Source organism: Oncorhynchus mykiss, chromosome 13, assembly GCF_057628025.1.
Source record: "Oncorhynchus mykiss isolate SJ-2025 chromosome 13, ASM5762802v1, whole genome shotgun sequence".
Taxonomy (NCBI): Eukaryota; Metazoa; Chordata; class Actinopteri; order Salmoniformes; family Salmonidae; genus Oncorhynchus; species Oncorhynchus mykiss.
The window spans coordinates 5,963,396-5,987,290 of record NC_143034.1 but is presented as its reverse complement, the minus strand read 5'-3'; the positions used below and the strand labels follow the sequence as shown (position 1 = coordinate 5,987,290).

The following is a 23,895-nucleotide window of genomic DNA, read 5'->3' as shown; positions in this document are numbered from 1 at the left end:
GCATTCGAACCACCAACACTCTTAACCACTAGGCCACCTGCCACCTGATTTATTTTCAGAAAAATGTCGCCCTCATCAATCTGTCACGTAATCCTGCCTAATGGGAAGGTCAGCCCTGGAGGAAAGTATTGGCTGTAAGAAGTAAGAGAACATAACATCTGGTTGTTTTAAATTACTTCTTATAACATGCATGAATAAACAATGTAATTAATATTTTTCCCAATCTGCGTTTCCAGTCAGCAGATGGCGATATGATTCTTTCAGGGGCGGCAGGGTAGCCTAGTGGTTAGAGCGTTGGACTAGTAACCGGAAGCTGTACCTCCCGAGCTGACAAGGTACAAATCTGTCATTCTGCCCCTGAACAGGCACTGTTCCTAGGCCGTCATTGAAAATAAGAATTTGTTCTTAACTGACTTGCCTAGTTAAATAAAGGTACAATTTTAAAAAAGGTGATGCTTCTTGCGTGACGTATAATCTAGTGGACGGAACTGGACGCTTCAACTGCGACAACAGGATTGGATTCAACCACCTTGGTAGCAAACATAAAACCGAAACATTGAAGCGATTTAGACCAATCTTGTGTATATTAATCTGTGTTTTTAACATTCTGTTTACGTATTTACTAGTTAACAAACGCAATTTGCTTGTTATATGACATTTGTTAATTTGCTAAATTGATACAGAGTCTATCACTTTTCAAGTCGCTAACTAGCTAACATCCCCGACCATGAGCTCACTAAATTACTCGCCCCTTGCTAAAGAAGAGGGGGTCTGCTGGACGGAGAAAGAATCTCTGGGGCTGAACATTATTGTGAAAGAAGAAGACGATGAGATTCCAGTGGATGGAGAAGAAGAACCCTTTGGAGTGAAAGAGGAAGAGGGGGAGGTAGAACCGTTTAGAAATATTAAGGAGGAAGATGAGGCTATTGCATTGAATGAAAAGGAGGATGATATAGTGAAAGAGGAGGAAGAACCTTTTGGAGTGAAAGAGGAAGAGGAGGCTATCTCAATAAAAGAGGAGGAAGACGTTTTGGGAGTGAAAGAGGAGGAGACTGAAGATGAGGAGACTGACGATGAGGAGACTGAATATGAGAAGAATGAAGATCTGAATAACACCAGTGAGTATTATCTTTAAAAAAACAGGGGCACAGACTCTGGACTTGTTGAACTAATGTGTTAAGGAGTTTTCTACTGTAGTTCTACACAGGAATATGTTCAGTACTGTAGGAATTGTTGAATAAGTAATCTGGGATTGGTATATGCAGGCTGGGTATAATCAGGCTGGGTATAATCTGTGGAACGTTCCAACAGGAATCTGTTCCAAAAACGTCATGCACAAGGATGACAACAAACAACGCATACAAAGTAGCATGATCAAATCACCTAGCTAACTAGCTGCTGAATAGGCATCAACTCACCACGTAGTTTATTCTTAATGTTTGTCCATATTCTTAATGTTTGTCCGTAGGCTACCGGAGTGGATAAACGTGGTGAGTGAAAAAACGTAATGAAATAACCCACTCTGTACCCGGTATCTTATTCTGCCTCTATACAACTGCGCTGTTTGTTACAGATTCCTGTTGGAACGTTCCACAAATTATACCCACCCATATATGCATTTAAAAAATAAAAAAACTTGTTAAATTAATGATATATAGGCCTGGCTTAGTCCGTTCATAGACGCTAACTAGCCATACATTTGGTGGCCTCGGCAAAACAGTATCTTGTTTACGGAGGGAGTTTTGTTACGAGCACCTATGCTCAGGCTGAACGTTAACACCGATCGGTTGCTGTATGGTCCAGGAAACATAACGTATCTTTTACACCAGCAATAATTACTTTTCAAAAAAACAAAATAAGTGTTCTCAAGAGTATAACCTAACCTTAGACCCCTTTTCTTGAATTACTTCATTTATTAATAAGACGGGTCTAATGACATTGTACAACGATTCGCATTCGAAGTAACTCACGTCTAAAATCTGTATCTGTGTAACCTTGTCCCACTTTAGAATTAGTATCCATTGTCAGTTCAGTTCTACTTAAAAGGTTGTTACTTACGTCACTGAGCGCTGCCCAGGAAATAATTAAATCCTATTGTTAGATGCTAGATTTGCAAGGTTTCTTATTGATGTGGCTCACTCGCCCAAGGATTAATGTTCTGGTGGGGTAGATCAGCTTTAATATTCTAGATTGTTGCTTCTATCAATGTAATCGCCTGCTTCATTTCCAATCCCCCATCTATTTTCTTGTAAATGTACATAATATACACACACACACACACACACACACACACACACACACACCCAGTACCAGTCAAAAGTTTGGACACACCTACTCATTCAAGGGTTTTTATTTTTTCTATTTTCTACATTGTAGAATAATAGTGAGGACATCAAAACTATCAAATAACACATATGGAATCATGTAGTAACCAAAAAAGTGTTAAACAAATCAAAAAATATATATATTTTAGCCACCTGGCGACTGCTTTGCACACTCTTGGCATTCTCTCAACCAGCTTCACCTGGAATACTTTTTCAACAGTCTTGAAGGAGTTCTCACATATGCTGAGCACTTGTTGGCTGCTTTTCCTTCACTCTGTGGTCCAATTCATCCCAAATCATCTCAATTAGGTTGGGGTCGGGTGATTGTGGAGGCCAGGTCATCTGATGCAGCACTCCATCACTCTCCTTCTTGGTCAAATGACCCTTGCACAGCCTGGAGGTGTGTTGGGCCGTTGTCCTGTTGAAAAACAAATGATAGTCCCACTAAGTGAAAACCAGATGGGATGGTGTATTACTGCAGAATACTGTGGTAGTCATGCTGGTTAAGTGTGCCTTGAATTCTAAATAATCACTGACAGTGTCACCACCTACACCATCACACCTCCTCCTCCATACTTCACGGTGGGAACTACACATGCGGAGATCATCCGTTCACCTACTCTGCGTCTCACAAAGACACGGCCGCTGGAACCAAAAATCTCAAATCAGACTAATGGACAGATTTCCACCAGTCTAATGTCCATGGCTCATGTTTCTTGGCCCAAGCAAGTTTATACTTCTCATTGGTGTCCTTTAGAAGTGGTTTCTTTGCAGCAATTCGACCACCAAGGCCTGATTCATGCAGTCTTCTCTGGGTCTTCCTTTCCTGTGGCGGTATTCATGAGAGCCAGTTTCATCATAGCAGAGGTAACTCTGGGTCTTCCTTTCCTGTGGAGGTCCTCATGAGAGCCAGTTTAATCTCTTGATGTTTTTTGTGACTGTACTTGAAGAAACATTGAAAGTTCTTGAAATTTTCCCGGATTGACTGACCTTCATGTCTTAAAGTAATGATGAACTGACGTTTCTCTTTGCTTATTTGAGCTGTTCTTGCCACAATATGGACTTGGTCTTTTACCAAATAGGGCTGTCTTCTGTATACCACCATACCTCACAACACAACTGATTGGCTCGAATGCATTAAGAAGGAAAGAAATTCCACATATTAACTTTGATCAAGGCACACCTGTTAATTGAAATTGAAATGCATTCCAGGTGATTACCTCATGAAGCTGGTTGAGTCATCAAGGCAAAGGGTGGCTACTTTGAAGAATCTAAAATAGAATCTAAAATATATTTTGATTTGTTTAACACTTATTCTTTTGGTTACTACATGATTCCATATGTGTTATTTTATAGTTTTGATGTCGTCACTATTATTCTTCAATGTAGAAAAGAGTAAAAAAATAAAGAAAAACCCTAGAATGAGTAGGTGTATCCAAACTTTTCACTGGTCCTGTATGATTTAAAAAGATAAATGTACCCCACCGGAATCCCCTCCGGCGATACGAGGTCGTCAAGGTTCTCTTTAACAGCTTTGAGAAAATCCTTGTAGATTATGCTCTCCCGTCCGGGGGGCTTCGACTTTTTATAGGACCAACCCTGCCAGGAAGGCTCAGGCTATTGAGTGGGTGGTGCTGCTTCAGTGGGTCTCTGACAGCGTTCACCTTTTTTGTCTTGGCTGCGTAGACTACTTGCATTAGGCCTGTAAAACGGATAAGGACTTCTCCTTGGTGGGTGGGTCGCTCAGGTGGGTGTCCAGGATATAGGGCTGGCAGCGTTCCTTCATAACAGGACAAACAAAATAAACAAACATTATATTTGTATGTCCCATCTCTGTGCGAAAGTGAAGACTCTCGCTCTGTCATTACTTCTGCTCACAGACACACGTGGGTTTTGGCAATTGCAGCCATTTTCCTTACTCGCTCATCACACTTTTCCAATCACACAAACACACGGACGCCCCATCTTCCAACACACCCGCACTCGCCACACACAGTGTTTTTTGAAAGAATTCAAACCCCTTGACTTTTTCTACATTTTGTTATGTTACAGCCTTATTCTAAAATTGATTAAATTGTTTTTCCCCTCATCAATCTAAACACAATAGCCCATAATGACATCACAATAGCCCATAATGACATCACAATAGCCCATAATGACATCACAATAGCCCATAATGACATCACAATAGCCCATAATGACATCACAATATCCGACAATGGGAAAAAACATGAAATATATCGTTTACATTAGTATTCAGACCCTTTACTCAGTACTTTGTTGAAGCATCTTTGGCAGCGATTACAGCATCGAGTCTTCTTGGGTATGACGCTACAAGCCAAGGCTGGGCAATATGGCAATATGCCAAACGTCAGCCTCGAAACCTTAATGACTTGGAGAAGAGGAGTGGGACAAAATCCCTCCTGAGATGTGTGCAAACCTGGTGGCCAACTACAAATACTTATTTTCCTCATTAAAATGCAAATCAATTTTATAACATTTTTGACATGTGTTCAAATAAACCTACTATTAAAATTATAGACTAATCATTTTTTTGTCAGTGGGCAAACATACAAAATCAGCAGGGGATCAAATACTTTTTTCCATCACTGTAAATATATATATATATATATATTCATTCGATTATGATAATTATCCAGATATTAATCAAATAATGTTTAAAAGGTGCCTATCAGCTTCACACTCAAGAATGCCTGAACAAACCGAAGGCTTTAATGTTTCTCATTTATAATCAGAAGTAGAACTCACCAATAACATTTTAAATCCACTTTTTTGTTTTAAAGCTGTAAACCCTTACAAATCATGAGCAAGAAATTAATAAATAAAATAGTGCAAGTCAATATGCATTATAACCGTTATAACTGTTTATAACTATTAGCCTAATGGTATGTCACAGTTGGGGTAGTTGTTTATAACTATTAGCCTAATGATATGTCACAGTTGGGGTAGTTGTTTATAACTGTTAGCCTAATGGTATGTCACAGTTGGGGTAGTTGTTTATAACTATTAGCCTAATGATATGTCACAGTTGGGGTAGTTGTTTATAACTGTTAGCCTAATGGTATGTCACAGTTGGGGTAGTTGTTTATAACTATTAGCCTAATGATATGTCACAGTTGGGGTAGTTGTTTATAACTGTTAGCCTAATGGTATGTCACAGTTGGGGTAGTTGTTTATAACTATTAGCCTAATGATATGTCACAGTTGGGGTAGTTGTTTATAACTGTTAGCCTAATGGTACATCACAGTTGGGGTAGTTGTTTATAACTGTTAGCCTAATGGTATGTCACAGTTGGGGTAGTTGTTTATAACTATTAGCCTAATGGTACATCACAGTTGGGGTAGTTGTTTATAACTATTAGCCTAATGATATGTCACAGTTGGGGTAGTTGTTTATAACTGTTAGCCTAATGGTACATCACAGTTGGGGTAGTTGTTTATAACTGTTAGCCTAATGGTATGTCACAGTTGGGGTAGTTGTTTATAACTATTAGCCTAATGATATGTCACAGTTGGGGTAGTTGTTTATAACTGTTAGCCTAATGGTATGTCACAGTTGGGGTAGTTGTTTATAACTATTAGCCTAATGATATGTCACAGTTGGGGTAGTTGTTTATAACTGTTAGCCTAATGGTATGTCACAGTTGGGGTAGTTGTTTATAACTATTAGCCTAATGATATGTCACAGTTGGGGTAGTTGTTTATAACTGTTAGCCTAATGGTATGTCACAGTTGGGGTAGTTGTTTATAACTATTAGCCTAATGATATGTCACAGTTGGGGTAGTTGTTTATAACTATTAGCCTAATGGTATGTCACAGTTGGGGTAGTTGTTTATAACTATTAGCCTAATGATATGTCACAGTTGGGGTAGTTGTTTATAACTGTTAGCCTAATGGTATGTCACAGTTGGGGTAGTTGTTTATAACTATTAGCCTAATGATATGTCACAGTTGGGGTAGTTGTTTATAACTGTTAGCCTAATGGTATGTCACAGTTGGGGTAGTTGTTTATAACTATTAGCCTAATGATATGTCACAGTCGGGGTAGTTGTTTATAACTGTTAGCCTAATGGTACATCACAGTCGGGGTAGTTGTTTATAACTGTTAGCCTAATGGTATGTCACAGTTGGGGTAGTTGTTTATAACTATTAGCCTAATGATATGTCACAGTTGGGGTAGTTGTTTATAACTATTAGCCTAATGATATGTCACAGTTGGGGTAGTTGTTTATAACTATTAGCCTAATGATATGTCACAGTTGGGGTAGTTGTTTATAACTATTAGCCTAATGATATGTCACAGTTGGGGTAGTTGTTTATAACTATTAGCCTAATGATATGTCACAGTTGGGGTAGTTGTTTATAACTATTAGCCTAATGATATGTCACAGTTGGGGTAGTTGTTTATAACTATTAGCCTAATGATATGTCACAGTTGGGGTAGTAGTTTATAACTGTTAGCCTAATGGTACATCACAGTTGGGGTAGTTGTTTATAACTGTTAGCCTAATGATATGTCACAGTTGGGGTAGTTGTTTATAACTGTTAGCCTAATGGTACATCACAGTTGGGGTATTTGTTTATAACTATTAGCCTAATGATATGTCACAGTTGGGGTAGTTGTTTATAACTATTAGCCTAATGATATGTCACAGTTGGGGTAGTTGTTTATAACTATTAGCCTAATGATATGTCACAGTTGGGGTAGTTGTTTATAACTATTAGCCTAATGATATGTCACAGTTGGGGTAGTTGTTTATAACTATTAGCCTAATGATATGTCACAGTTGGGGTAGTTGTTTATAACTATTAGCCTAATGATATGTCACAGTTGGGGTAGTAGTTTATAACTGTTAGCCTAATGGTACATCACAGTTGGGGTAGTTGTTTATAACTGTTAGCCTAATGATATGTCACAGTTGGGGTAGTTGTTTATAACTGTTAGCCTAATGGTACATCACAGTTGGGGTAGTTGTTTATAACTATTAGCCTAATGATATGTCACAGTTGGGGTAGTTGTTTATAACTGTTAGCCTAATGGTACATCACAGTTGGGGTAGTTGTTTATAACTATTAGCCTAATGATATGTCACAGTTGGGGTAGTTGTTTATAACTATTAGCCTAATGGTACATCACAGTTGGGGTAGTTGTTTATAACTATTAGCCTAATGGTATATCACAGTTGGGGTAGTTGTTTATAACTATTAGCCTAATGGTACATCACAGTCGGGGTAGTTGTTTATAACTGTTAGCCTAATGGTACATCACAGTTGGGGTAGTAGTTTATAACTGTTAGCCTAATGGTACATCACAGTTGGGGTAGTTGTTTATAACTGTTAGCCTAATGATATGTCACAGTTGGGGTAGTTGTTTATAACTGTTAGCCTAATGATATGTCACAGTTGGGGTAGTTGTTTATAACTGTTAGCCTAATGGTACATCACAGTTGGGGTAGTTGTTTATAACTGTTAGCCTAATGGTACATCACAGTTGGGGTAGTTGTTTATAACTATTAGCCTAATGATATGTCACAGTTGGGGTAGTTGTTTATAACTATTAGCCTAATGGTACATCACAGTTGGGGTAGTTGTTTATAACTATTAGCCTAATGGTACATCACAGTCGGGGTAGTTGTTTATAACTGTTAGCCTAATGGTACGTCACAGTTGGGGTAGTTGTTTATAACTGTTAGCCTAATGATATGTCACAGTTGAAGTTGGGGTAGTTGTTTATAACTGTTAGCCTAATGGTACATCACAGTTGGGGTAGTTGTTTATAACTGTTAGCCTAATGATATGTCACAGTTGAAGTTGGGGTAGTTGTTTATAACTGTTAGCCTAATGGTACATCACAGTTGAAGTTGGGGTAGTTGTTTATAACTGTTAGCCTAATGGTACATCACAGTTGGGGTAGTTGTTTATAACTGTTAGCCTAATGATATGTCACAGTTGGGGTAGTTGTTTATAACTGTTAGCCTAATGGTACATCACAGTTGGGGTAGTTGTTTATAACTGTTAGCCTAATGGTACATCACAGTTGGGGTAGTTGTTTATAACCGTTAGCCTAATGGTACATCACAGTTGGGGTAGTTGTTGTGTGTTTCTTCCACCAGTCCAGTGGATTTGGTTTCTCTGTCAGCATCAGGAGACTGAAGGTAGCAGCTGAGTTCCTTGTCTACCAGCTGGAGTTCACTAAGACCTGTGGTAGTGGAGCATGGCTTTATGAAAAAACTGCCCAGTGACTTTACTCTTTGTAGCTGTCAGTTGTGTTGAAGCAGCAGCAACGTCTCCCAGTGCTGGGCTTGGGTTTTCATGCCCTTTACTTGACCATCTCTGAGACGGCTCTTATGTGGCCCACCTTCTCCTCTTTGATGCAATGTGTTTTAAACCGAGGGTCGACCAACGAGGCCATGTCCAGGATCTGTGACTAGGTCATCATCTCATTCAGATAGTCCATGACGATCGCTTTGATGTTTTACTTCTTTATTTAACCAGGCAAGTCAGTTAGGAACACATTCTTATTTTCAATGACATCTTAGGAACAGTGGGTTAACTGGCCTAGGAACAGTGGGTTAACTGCCTTGTTCAGGGGCAGAGCGACAGATTTGTACCTTGTCAGCTCGGGGGGTTTGAACGTGCAACCTTCCGGTTACTAGTACAACGCTCTAACCACTAGGCTACCCTGCCGCCCCTACGCTATAACCACTAGGCTAACCTGCCGTCCCTACGCTCTAACCACTAGGCTACCCTGCCGCCCCAATGTTTCACCATCATCAGGTTTCATGACCTCTGTATTGAACAGGTGTAGTACTGTCTTCAGATAAGACACACGGACATAAGACTCACCAGACAGAGCATCTGTGAATTCTAGGAGTGGGGTCAATACCTGGTTGAGAGACTCAATAACATATATATTTTTATTATTTACTTTTACTTAGGCAAGTAAGTTAAGAACAAATTCTTATTTTCAATGACGGCCTAGGAACAATCCCCATATTTGTACCTTGTCAGCTCGGGAGTTTGAACTTGCAACCTTCCGGTTACTAGTCCAACGCTCTAACCACTAGGCTAACCTGCCGCCCCTATATCTGAATAGGTGGGAGCTCAGTGCCGGGTCTTATTGTCTCTGACCTGTGAAATGTCTTTCTACTGCTCCTCCTGGCACCATGTTTTGACATGATCCCCACTTGGTAGGCGACTCTGTCACCAACTTGTTCTGAGGTAGAGGTTGTTCTTTTTTGGCGCAACTGTCAGGTCTCTCTTCTTTTTCCACCAATTAGGAAAAGGCACCTACCACTTTCTTACACACTTCAATTGCATCGATCCACCCGTTGTGTCTCTACCCCACTCTCTCTAAGAGAAATCAAGATCTTTTAATAAAATGTTAATCACAATAATCCCTTTAGTTATGTACAAATGTAATTTCATTGTATCAGTTGATGGGGGGAGGAATGCACATTTTAGTTTCCTCTAACCAATCACTTCAATATACACAATTGACACGGTTACTTACCAATGGCCAAGTGCAGACGATGTCCAAAACATTGTGGTCGGGTCCATTTGTTGATTAGAGTGGCTTTCACCACGTTTGCACCCCTATCCGTTGTAATGCAGACCTGTCTGTCTCGACTGAGTCCCCAGGAGGCGAGAGCGTCAGGAGGCATGAGCCCCTCTGATATAGATTCACCCGTGTGGTCGTCGGGAAAGTATGTTTCAAGGCATTTATTTAGAAGATTGCAGTCTTTGTCAGTATATTGGGTAGATTCCGCTCTGTCGGTATAGTGGGTAGATTCCGCTCTGTCAGTATAGTGGGTAGATTCCGCTCTGTCAGTATAGTGGGTAGATTCCGCTCTGTCGGTATAGTGGATAGATTCCGCTCTTTGTCAGTATAGTGGGTAGATTCCGCTCTTTGTCGGTATAGTGGGTAGATTCCGCTCTGTCAGTATAGTGGATAGATTCCGCTCTGTCAATATTGTGGGTAGATTCCGCTCTGTCGGTATAGTGGATAGATTCCGCTCTTTGTCAGTATAGTGGGTAGATTCCGCTCTTTGTCGGTATAGTGGGTAGATTCCGCTCTGTCGGTATAGTGGATAGATTCCGCTCTTTGTCAGTATAGTGGATAGATTCCGCTCTTTGTCAGTATAGTGGGTAGATTCCGCTCTTTGTCGGTATAGTGGGTAGATTCCGCTCTGTCGGTATAGTGGATAGATTCCGCTCTTTGTCAGTATAGTGGGTAGATTCCGCTCTTTGTCGGTATAGTGGGTAGATTCCGCTCTTTGTCGGTATAGTGGGTAGATTCCGCTCTTTGTCGGTATAGTGGGTAGATTCCGCTCTTTGTCGGTATAGTGGGTAGATTCCGCTCTTTGTCGGTATAGTGGGTAGATTCCGCTCTTTGTCGGTATAGTGGGTAGATTCCGCTCTTTGTCGGTATAGTGGGTAGATTCCGCTCTTTGTCGGTATAGTGGGTAGATTCCGCTCTTTGTCGGTACAGTGGGTAGATTCCGCTCTTTGTCGGTACAGTGGGTAGATTCCGCTCTTTGTCGGTACAGTGGGTAGATTCCGCTCTTTGTCGGTACAGTGGGTAGATTCCGCTCTTTGTCGGTACAGTGGGTAGATTCCGCTCTTTGTCGGTACAGTGGGTAGATTCCGCTCTTTGTCAGTACAGTGGGTAGATTCCGCTCTTTGTCGGTACAGTGGGTAGATTCCGCTCTTTGTCGGTACAGTGGGTAGATTCCGCTCTTTGTCGGTACAGTGGGTAGATTCCGCTCTTTGTCGGTATAGTGGGTAGATTCCGCTCTTTGTCGGTATAGTGGGTAGATTCCAGTCTTTGTCAGTATAGTGGGTAGATTCCAGTCTTTGGAAGGTTCTCCCATCCCCACAGAGGATCTCTGTCAGTGACCATTGGCTTCTTGGTCATGTCCCTGACTAAGGCCCTTCTCCCCCGATTGCTCAGTTTGCCCAGGCAGCCAGCTCTAGGAAGATCAATCCATCAAATGTATTTATAAGCCCTTTTTAAATCAGCAGATGTAAAATAACTGCCTTAATTTTGCTGGACCCCAGGAAGAGTAGCTGCTACCTCGGCAGCTAATGGGCACCATAATACATTCAAAATACAAAGTGCTGAACTGAAACCCAGTTTAAAACCCCAAACACCAAGCAATGGAGATGTAGAAGCATGTTGGCTAGGAAAAACTCCATAGAACGGCAGAAATCTAGAGAGGAATCTAGAGAGGAATCAGGCTCTAAGGGGTGGCCTGTTCTCTTCTTGCCGGGCGGTGATTATAAGAGTACACGGCCATTTTAAGGCCAGGTTGTTCTTCAAGATGTTCATAGATGACCATCATGGTCAAATAATAATCACAGTAGTTGTCGAGGGTGCAACAGGTCAGTGTACCTCAGGAGTAAATGTCAGTTGGCTTTTCATAGCTGAGCATTCAGAGGTCGAGACAGCAGGTGCGGTAGAGCGAGAGAGTCGAAAACAGCTGGTCCGGGACAAGGTAGCACGTCCAGTGAACAGGTCAGGGTTCCCTAGCCACAGGCAGAATAGTTGAAACTGGAGCAGCATCACGACCAGGTGGACTGGGGACAGCCAGGAGTCATCAGGCCATGTAGTCCTGAGGCATGGTCCCAGGGCTCAGGTTCTCCGTGAGGGGAGGGAGAGAGAGAGAATTCGAGGGAGCATACTTAAATTGACACAGGATAAAAGACAAGACAAGAGAATTACACCAGATATAACAGACTGACCCTAGCCCCCTGGCACATAGGCAGCTGTGGCCCCGACCTCAACATCCTGGATAATAATAATATGTAGTATCCACACCACCACAACCTCAACATCCTGGATAATAATAATAATATGTAGTATCCACACCACCACAACCTCAACATCCTGGATAATAATAATAATATGTAGTATCCACACTACCACAACCTCAACATCCTGGATAATAATAGTAATATGTAGTATCCACACCACCACAACCTCAACATCCTGGATAATAATAATATGTAGTATCCACACCACCACAACCTCAACATCCTGGATAATAATAATATGTAGTATCCACACCACCACAACCTCAACATCCTGGATAATAATAATAATATGTAGTATCCACACTACCACAACCTCAACATCCTGGATAATAATAGTAATATGTAGTATCCACACCACCACAACCTCAACATCCTGGATAATAATAACATGTAGTATCCACACCACCACAACCTCAACATCCTGGATAATAATTCTGCCAGAAACACTGTACCCTTTTTTACAACCAACAACTAAAGTAAAAATATTCCACAATAAACACATGCTGGAGACACTCTGGCCAATCAGACTGTATCTGGACATGCCCCCAGCCATCAACTCGGAACTCAAAAACATTTTTTGAAAAAGTGGACGTCTTAAATAACATAATTTATCCTGGAATTACTCCAGAAACACTCAACAACACAGACAAACTGCTGTGTAATATCTTTCTAGCCTCAAGAATGAAAACAATAAAGAGACACTGACGATCACCTCCAATACCTCCTGGACTGGACCAACATCACCAACAACATCCATCACCTCCAATACCTCCTGGACTGGACCAACAACCTCTTTCTCCCATACCTCCTGGACTGGACCAACAGCACCAACAACATCCATCACCTCCAATACCTCCTGGACTGGACCAACATCACCAACAACATCCATCACCTCCAATACCTCCTGGACTGGACCAACAACATCCAATACCTCCTGGACTGGACCAACAACCTATTTCTCCCATACCTCCTGGACTGGACCAACAACATCCATCACCCCCAATACCTCCTGGACTGGACCAACAGCATCCATCACCCCCAATACCTCCTGGACTGGACCAACAACATCCATCACCTCCAATACCTCCCGGACTGGACCAACATCACCAACAACATCCATCACCTCCAATACCTCCTGGACTGGACCAACAACATCCAATACCTCCTGGACTGGACCAACAACCTCTTTCTCCCATACCTCCTGGACTGGACCAACAACATCCATCACCTCCAATACCTCCTGGACTGGACCAACAACATCCATCACCTCCAATACCTCCTGGACTGGACCAACATCACCAACAACATCCATCACCTCCAATACCTCCTGGACTGGACCAACAACATCCACCACCTCCAATACCTCCTGGACTGGACCAACAACATCCATCACCTCCAATACCTCCTGGACTGGACCAACAACATCCATCACCTCCAATACCTCCTGGACTGGACCAACAACATCCATCACCCCCAATACCTCCTGGACTGGACCAACAACATCCATCACCCCCAATACCTCCTGGACTGGACCAACAACACCAACAACATCCAATACCCCCTGGACTGGACCAACAACGCCAACAACATTCATCACCTCCACTACCTCCTGGACTGGACCAACAACATCCACCACCTCCAATACCTCCTGGACTGGAGCAACAACACCAACAACATCCAATACCTCCTGGACTGGACCAACAACATCCATCACCCCCAATACCTCCTGGACTGGACCAACAACATCCATCACCTCCAATACTTCCTGGACTGGACCAACAACATCCAATACCTCCTGGACTGGACCAACAACACCCACCACCTCCAATACCTCCTGGACTGGACCAACAACATCCATCACCTCCAATACCTCCTGGACTGGACCAACAACATCCATCACCTCCAATACCTCCTGGACTGGACCAACAACATCCAATACCTTCTGGACTGGACCAACAACACCAACAACATCCATCACCTCCAATAACTCCTGGACTGGACCAACAACATCTTTCACCTCCAATACCTCCTGGACTGGACCAACAGCACCAACAACATCCATCACCTCCAATACCTCCTGGACTGGACCAACATCACCAACAACATCCATCACCCCCAATACCTCCTGGACTGGACCAACAACATCCATCACCTCCAATACCTCCTGGACTGGACCAACAACATCCATCACCTCCACTACCTCCTGGACTGGACCAACAATATCCATCACCCCCAATACCTCCTGGACTGGACCAACAACACCACCACCTCCAATACCTCCTGGACTGGACCAACAACACCACCACCTCCAATAGTATCCACACCACCACAACCTCAACATCCTGGATAATAATAATAATAATAATATGTAGTATCCACACCACCACAACCTCAACATCCTGGATAATAATAATAATATGTAGTATCCACACCACCACAACCTCAACATCCTGGATAATAATTCTGCCAGAAACACTGTACCCTTTTTTACAACCAACAACTAAAGTAAAAATATTCCACAATAAACACATGCTGGAGACACTCTGGCCAATCAGACTGTATCTGGACATGCCCCCAGCCATCAACTCGGAACTCAAAAACATTTTTTGAAAAAGTGGACGTCCTAAATAACATAATTTATCCTGGAATTACTCCAGAAACACTCAACAACACAGACAAACTGCTGTGTAATATCTTTCTAGCCTCAAGAATGAAAACAATAAAGAGACACTGACGATCACCTCCAATACCTCCTGGACTGGACCAACATCACCAACAACATCCATCACCTCCAATACCTCCTGGACTGGACCAACAACCTCTTTCTCCCATACCTCCTGGACTGGACCAACAACATCCATCACCTCCAATACCTCCTGGACTGGACCAACAACATCCATCACCCCCAATACCTCCTGGACTGGACCAACAACATCCATCACCTCCAATACCTCCTGGACTGGACCAACATCACCAACAACATCCATCACCTCCAATACCTCCTGGACTGGACCAACAACATCCATCACCTCCAATACCTCCTGGACTGGACCAACAACATCCAATACCTTCTGGACTGGACCAACAACACCAACAACATCCATCACCTCCAATAACTCCTGGACTGGACCAACAACATCTTTCACCTCCAATACCTCCTGGACTGGACCAACAGCACCAACAACATCCATCACCTCCAATACCTCCTGGACTGGACCAACAACCTCTTTCTCCCATACCTCCTGGACTGGACCAACAACATCCATCACCTCCAATACCTCCTGGACTGGACCAACAACATCCATCACCCCCAATACCTCCTGGACTGGACCAACAACATCCATCACCTCCAATACCTCCTGGACTGGACCAACAACATCCATCACCCCCAATACCTCCTGGACTGGACCAACAACATCCATCACCTCCAATACCTCCTGGACTGGACCAACAACATCCATCACCCCCAATACCTCCTGGACTGGACCAACAACATCCATCACCTCCAATACCTCCTGGACTGGACCAACATCACCAACAACATCCATCACCTCCAATACCTCCTGGACTGGACCAACAACATCCATCACCTCCAATACCTCCTGGACTGGACCAACAACATCCATCACCTCCAATACCTCCTGGACTGGACCAACAACATCCATCACCCCCAATACCTCCTGGACTGGACCAACAACATCCATCACCCCCAATACCTCCTGGACTGGACCAACAACACCAACAACATCCAATACCTCCTGGACTGGACCAACAACGCCAACAACATTCATCACCTCCACTACCTCCTGGACTGGACCAACAACATCCACCACCTCCAATACCTCCTGGACTGGACCAACAACACCAACAACATCCAATACCTCCTGGACTGGACCAACAACATCCATCACCTCCAACACCTCCTGGACTGGACCAACAACATCCATCACCTCCAATACTTCCTGGACTGGACCAACAACATCCAATACCTCCTGGACTGGACCAACAACACCCATCACCTCCAATACCTCCTGGACTGGACCAACAACATCCATCACCTCCAATACCTCCTGGACTGGACCAACAACATCCATCACCTCCAATACCTCCTGGACTGGACCAACAACATCCAATACCTTCTGGACTGGACCAACAACACCAACAACATCCATCACCTCCAATAACTCCTGGACTGGACCAACAACATCTTTCACCTCCAATACCTCCTGGACTGGACCAACAGCACCAACAACATCCATCACCTCCAATACCTCCTGGACTGGACCAACATCACCAACAACATCCATCACCCCCAATACCTCCTGGACTGGACCAACAACATCCATCACCTCCACTACCTCCTGGACTGGACCAACAACATCCATCACCCCCAATACCTCCTGGACTGGACCAACAACACCACCACCTCCAATACCTCCTGGACTGGACCAACAACATCCATCACCCCCAATACCTCCTGGACTGGACCAACAACATCCATCACCTCCAATACTTCCTGGACTGGACCAACAACATCCATCACCTCCAATACCTCCTGGACTGGACCAACAACATCCATCACCTCCAATACCTCCTGGACTGGACCAACAACATCCATCACCTCCAATACCTCCTGGACTGGACCAACAACATCCATCACCCCCAATACCTCCTGGACTGGACCAACAACACCAACAACATCCATCACCCCCAATACCTCCTGGACTGGACCAACAACATCCATCACCTCCAATACCTCCTGGACTGGACCAACAACATCCATCACCTCCAATACCTCCTGGACTGGACCAACATCACCAACAACATCCATCACCTCCAATACCTCCTGGACTGGACCAACAACACCAACAACATCCATCACCCCCAATACCTCCTGGACTAGACCAACAACATCCACCACCTCCAATACCTCCTGGACTGGACCAACAACATCCATCACCTCCAATACCTCCTGTACTGGACCAACAACATCCATCACCTCCAATACCTCCTGGACTGGACCAACAACACCCATCACCTCCACTACCTCCTGGACTGGACCAACAACATCCATCACCCCCAATACCTCCTGGACTGGACCAACAACACCAACATCATCCACGACATGGAAAAGAATAAGTGTCAATTTGCCTGAAACTGGACCCTTTTGTAAATAGCTTGAACATCATATATTAACCAAAAGTCAACGGAACCTGTCCAAGCAACAGACCACAGATTACAGACCAATGAAACGCACTTAAAGGATATACATGCAACAGACCAGATTACAGACCAATGAAACGCACTTAAAGGATGCACATGTGAAGAGGAATAACACACCAGGGTGAAGATGGAGGACCTCTCCCATCATCCTAGACAAATGTATATGTTTCAAAAATAAATCAGTATTGTATTTTATTAAATAATATAGGTAAAATGGTTTTATCCTATACTATTGCCTAGAAAAAGACGGTGGTTATTATTTAATGCCCAATAGAAATTAAAATGGTAAATCATGTATTTTGCTGGTGTGGAAGTTTCATTCAGGGTCATATTCGTTAGTCCACACAGTTGCAGAAGGTTTTGCAACAGAAGACAACAACCCTCCCCCATTTTGTCCCTCCCAGTTTCGGTCCGTTTGCTTCAGTTGAATTTCTATTGAACATGACCCTGATCTCTTTGTTATACTAAATAATCTGTTTTTGACAGGAGAGAGGCCAGACACAGAGGAACCAGAGCCAGAGACGTCCAAACCAGCAAGACCACACCACTGCTCCCTCTGTGGAAAGAGTTTTAGCCAGTTAATGAATCTGAAAAGACACGAGAGAACACACATAGGAGATAAGCCTCATCACTGCTCCCATTGTGGGAAGAGTTTTACCCGATTAGAACACCAGAAAAAACACGAGAGAACACACACAGGAGAGAAACCTTTCCACTGCTCCCAGTGCGGAAATCATTTTACCCGGTTAGGGAGCCTGAATGAGCATAAGAGAATTCACACAGGAGAGAAACCTTTCCACTGTTCCCTGTGTGGAAAGAATTTTACCTGGTTAGCAAGCCTGAATGAGCATAAGAAAATTCACACAGGAGAGAAACCTTTCCACTGCTCCCAGTGTGGAAAGAATTTTGCCCGGTTATGGAACCTAAAGGAGCATGAAAGAATACACACTGGAGAGAAGATATACAAATGTTCTCAATGTGGAAAGAGTTTTACCTGGTTAGGTGATCTGAAAAGACATAAGAGGACACACACAGGAGAGAAGCCTTAGCAATGCTCCCACTGTGGAAAGAGATTCACCCGGGCATGAGGGAACACGCAGACAAGAAAGCCTTACCACTGTACCCCAGATGGAGAGAGATTTACCCAGTTAGGGAAAGACCATGAGGGAACACACAGACAAAAAGCCTTACCGCTGCTCCCAGGGTGTAGAGCTATATCAAATCACATGGACCTGAAGTTCACAAGAGCACACACACTGCTCTGACATTTGTATTCTATATATTAAATGTGGTTTTTGTTATATGCCACATTAATTCAATTATACAGAATGTAATAAAACATAAACGTTTTTTTTTTATACACATGAATTGAATATCTTGTATGTCTGTTTTTAAATGTAGAATAAACCATCAGTTTGAATGAATACTCTCTCAAACTCTGTCTCTCTGTGTGTGTTTCATCTGTATGTGGAGGAGTAATAACACCTGACTACTAGCTACAGTTGGGGGGGGGGGGGGGGATACACAGAGCTGATCCATAAGAAAGGTTCTACAGAGGTTCTACTGTTTCCCCCCCCCCCCCCCCCCAGAAAATAATCTGATAGGATCATTCTGATCCCGATGCCACAATATCACAGAATCACAGAGGCTGTCACAGTGGTAGAGGAGGAGAAATAATCATTCAGAATGAAAAAAGGGAGGGAGAGGAGGCTGTTATAGTGAAAGAAGAACCTTTTAGAGAGGAAGAGGAGGCTGTTATAGTGAAAGAAGAACCTTTTAGAGAGGAAGAGGAGGCTGTCACATTGAAAGAAGAAGATGAGGATTTCATAGTGAAAGAAGAGGAAAGGTCCTTTTGGAGTGAAAGACGAAGAGGAGTCTGGAGATCTGATTAACACTAGTGAGTACTATCTCAAAAACAGGAGCACCAACTTTGCCATTGTTCAACTAATGTATGATTTTTAATAAGAGGCGTTCTACTGACGTTTTACACTTGAATATGTTATTCGGGGGTGCGTTCAGTGAGAGAACAGTGTTCGGCGTTTAATTAAACTGTGTGATTGGTGTCCCGGAGATTGTGCTTTCAAATGGTCACATCCATATTAAAGGAGAAATGTACTTTTTTATTTATTTTTATTTAAATATACAACAAAATGTATATTTTTGATGTAAATGCCATGTTATAGAAGGGTCCAGACACTTGTTCTTGAGAAACTCACCCCAACCATTCATTATTCTTTACATGAAATAACCTTACCCCCTCTGTGACATTTCTCCAAGGATACAAGGATAGACCACGACAGTTTCACGAGTGCGCCCTGTAAAATATACATACCGGTAGCCGACACACTTTTCATACGTGTAGCTTCTTCTTGTCAGCCAATCAAAGCAGCTCTACAGTCAGAGACTCCATGTGAATTACAATTACGGAATGAAGTTGGTTAAATGACAAAGGAGACGGCTACAATGACCAACCAACCGGTAGGCTGCTGTTTAATCTGAATGGAGTTGTTGTAGACATGGACAGGTAAGGCAGAGAAATAGCCTCATTTAGCCTCGCTAGCTTCTTCACACTGCAGCTTTAAAGTCAGAGGCTCCATGTGAAAAAATCTGGATATTAGTCCAATAGTGAAATAATTTCAAATGCCCTCCTCTACCATCAATTCATTTCCTCCTCCTTGTTGTGCAGTAGGGGGGTTCGGAACTAACATGGACAACGTCTCCAAAAACACCCAAATACGTATTTTTAGGAAAAAATTAAGACTAAATAACGACTAGATGATGTCTGTATCATGTAGGGTTCAGAGGTCATGGAGTCTGACAGTATAATGACTAGATGATGTCTGTATCATGTAGGGGTCATGGGGTCTGACAGGAGGCATGTAGAGGTCTGAAAAGGGCCTAAAATGGCCACTTTCATCCTGATTTTCTCAGAAAGAGAATCTGAGATAACAAAAATATTATCTTGGGGTGGAATCTGCCTCTTATCGTGTGGAAGTTTCATTCAGGGTCATATTCATTAGTCCACACTGTAGCAAAAGGTGTTGCAGACAGAAGACAAAAACCCTCCCTGTTTCGTCCCCATTTCAGACCACTTGCTTCTGTTTCATTTCTATTGAACATGACCCTGATCTCGCTGTTAAACTAAATAATCTGTCTTTGGCAGGAGAGAGACCCGACTCAGAGGAACCAGAGCCAGAGACGTCCAAACCAGTCAGCCGACTCCACTGCTCGCTGTGTGGAAATAGTTTCACCCGGTTAGACAGCCTGAAACGACATGAAAAAACACACACAGGAGAGAAGCCTCATCACTGCTCCCACTGTGGAAAGCGATTTAGCCAGTTAGTGAACCTGAAAGAACATAATAAATTGCACACAGAGGAGAAGCCTTACCATTGCTCCCTGTGCGAACAGCGTTTTAAACGATTAGGGCACCTGAAAAGACATGAGAGAACACACATAGGAGATAAGCCTCATCACTGCTCCCAGTGTGGGAAGACTTTTACTCGATTAGAACACCAGAAAGAACATGAGAGAACACACACAGAAGAGAAACCTTTTCAATGCTCCCAATGTGGAAAGAATTTCACCCGTTCAGAACACAAGACAGAACATGAGAGAACACACACAGGAGAGAAACCTTTCCACTGCTCACAGTGTGGGAAGAATTTTACCCGTTTAGGGAGCCTGAATGAACATAGAAAAATTCACACAGGCGAGAAACCTTTCCACTGCTCCCAGTGTGGAAAGAATTTTACCCGGTTATGGAACCTGAAAACGCATAAGAGAATGCACACGGGGGAGAAGGCTTACCACTGCACCCAGTGTGGAAAGAGTTTTAGGTGGTTATGGAACCTAAAGGAGCATGAAAGAATACACACCGGAGAGAAGATTTACCAATGTTCTCAATGTGGAAAGAGTTTTACCTGGTTAGGTGACCTGAAAAGACACGAGAGGACACACACAGGAGATAAGCCTCATCAATGCTTCCATTGTGGAAAGAGTTTTACAGAGTTAGGTAGCCTGGAAAAACACAGGGGACTGCACACCGGAGAGAAGCCCTACCACTGCTCCCAGTGTGAAAATGTTTTTACCCAGGTAAGACATCTGAAAAGACATGAGAGGACACACACAGGAGAGAGGCCTTTCCACTGCTCTCTGTGCAGAAATAGTTTTTCAGAGTTAGGGAATCTGAAAAGACATGAGAGGACACACACAGGAGAGAAGCCTTAGCAATGCTTTCAATGTGGAAAGAGATTTATCCTGGTTGGGAGCATGAAAATACACAAGAAAATAAATTCTGGAGAGAAGCCTCATCAATGCTCTTTGTGTGGAAAGAGATTTACCTGGTTAAGGCGACTGAGAGAACATGAAAAAATCCAAACCTGATAAAATGTTCTCAATGCTCCCAGTGTGGAAAGATATTTACCCAGTTAGGGAAAGACCATGAGAGAACACGCAGACAAGAAGCCTTACCACTGCTCCCAGGGTGGAAAGAGATTTCAAATCACATTGACCTAAAGTTCAGCACACACACTGCTCCGACATTTGACTTCTATTTTTTTTATTTTTTATGTGTGTGTTTTTTTATGCCACATTAACTAAATTATTTTAAAACCATGAATTGAATATTTAGTATGTCTGTTTAAAATGTAGAGTACGTCAGTCTGAATGAACACACTCTCAAACTCTGTCTCTGTGTGTTTTCTCTGTGTGTGTTTCATCTGCGTGTCTTTCCTCCAGCACTACAGATAATCAAGTGATGCATTTGTTCCATTGTTAACATCTGATATCCTACAGAGCCTTTAAAGGGAATAGCCTGTTCACATCCAGACAGGTAGTAGAGGAGTATTAATACCTGGGTGTTGTTCAGGGACATACAGGTAGTAGAGGAGTATTAATACCAGGGTGTTGTTCAGGGACATAGAGGTAGTGGTGGAGTATTAATACCTGGGTGTTGTTCAGGGACATAGAGGTAGTGGTGGAGTATTAATACCAGGGTGTTGTTCAGGGACATACAGGTAGTGGTGGAGTATTAATACCTGGGTGTTGTTCAGGGACATACAGGTAGTGGTGGAGTATTAATACCTGGGTGTTGTTCAGGGACATACAGGTAGTGGTGGAGTATTAATACCTGGGTGTTGTTCAGGGACATAGAGGTAGTGGTGGAGTATTAATACCTGGGTGTTGTTCAGGGACATAGAGGTAGTAGAGGAGTATTAATACCTGGGTGTTGTTCAGGGACATACAGGTAGTAGAGGAGTATTAATACCAGGGTGTTGTTCAGGGACATAGAGGTAGTGGTGGAGTATTAATACCTGGGTGTTGTTCAGGGACACAGAGGTAGTGGTGGAGTATTAATACCAGGGTGTTGTTCAGGGACATACAGGTAGTGGTGGAGTATTAATACCTGGGTGTTGTTCAGGGACATACAGGTAGTGGTGGAGTATTAATACCTGGGTGTTGTTCAGGGACATACAGGTAGTGGTGGAGTATTAATACCTGGGTGTTGTTCAGGGACATACAGGTAGTGGTGGAGTATTAATACCTGGGTGTTGTTCAGGGACATACAGGTAGTGGTGGAGTATTAATAACTGGGTGTTGTTCAGGGACAAGACATACAGGTAGTGGTGGAGTATTAATACCTGGGTGTTGTTCAGGGACATACAGGTAGTGGTGGAGTATTAATACCTGGGTGTTGTTCAGGGACATACAGGTAGTAGAGGAGTATTAATACCTGGGTGTTGTTCAGGGACATACAGGTAGTGGTGGAGTATTACTGCCTGGGTGTGGTTCAGGGACAAGACATACAGGTAGTGGAGGAGTATTAATACCAGGGTGTTGTTCAGGGACATACAGGTAGTGGTGGAGTATTAATACCAGGGTGTTGTTCAGGGACATACAGGTAGTGGTGGAGTATTAATACCTGGGTGTTGTTCAGGGACATACAGGTAGTGGTGGAGTATTAATACCTGGGTGTTGTTCAGGGACATACAGGTAGTGGTGGAGTATTAATACATGGGTGTTGTTCAGGGACATACAGGTAGTGGTGGAGTATTAATACCTGGGTGTTGTTCAGGGACAAGACATACAGGTAGTGGTGGAGTATTAATACCAGGGTGTTGTTCAGGGACATACAGGTAGTGGTGGAGTATTAATACCTGGGTGTTGTTCAGGGACATACAGGTAGTGGTGGAGTATTAATACCTGGGTGTTGTTCAGGGACATAGAGGTAGTAGAGGAGTATTAATACCTGGGTGTTGTTCAGGGACAAGACATACAGGTAGTGGTGGAGTATTAATACCTGGGTGTTGTTCAGGGACATACAGGTAGTAGAGGAGTATTAATACCTGGGTGTTGTTCAGGGACATACAGGTAGTAGAGGAGTATTAATACCTGGGTGTTGTTCAGGGACATACAGGTAGTAGAGGAGTATTAATACCTGGGTGTTGTTCAGGGACAAGACATACAGGTAGTGGTGGAGTATTAATACCTGGGTGTTGTTCAGGGACA

The 23,895-nt window shown here is 43.1% G+C and overlaps 1 protein-coding gene across 2 annotated transcripts; it reads left to right on the top strand.

Annotated features, from left to right (window-relative positions):
* The first annotated feature begins 288 nt into the window (after positions 1-288).
* LOC110495006 (uncharacterized) lies at positions 289-22,070 on the top strand. Of its 2 annotated transcripts, none has more exons than XM_090194913.1 (2): positions 289-1,118; positions 17,872-18,821. In XM_090194913.1, the coding sequence occupies exons 1-2, from the start codon at positions 728-730 to the stop codon at positions 18,432-18,434; spliced, it is 954 nt and encodes a 317-aa protein (XP_090051039.1). In that variant the 5' UTR covers positions 289-727; the 3' UTR covers positions 18,435-18,821. The 2 variants fall into 2 exon arrangements, with proteins under 2 accessions (XP_090051039.1, XP_090051038.1); XM_090194912.1 differs by lacking the exon at positions 17,872-18,821 and adding an exon at positions 20,549-22,070 and having other exon boundaries at positions 324-1,118.
* The last annotated feature ends 1,825 nt before the right edge of the window (positions 22,071-23,895 follow it).

Excerpts from the sequence above, each read along its gene's own strand:
- LOC110495006 (XM_090194912.1), top strand. The coding sequence starts at position 728 with ATGAGCTCACTAAATTACTCGCCCCTTGCTAAAGAAGAGGGGGTCTGC. Across the intron at positions 1,119-20,548 it reads TGAAGATCTGAATAACACCA|GAGAGAGACCCGACTCAGAG; the intron begins GTGAGTATTATC and ends TGTCTTTGGCAG.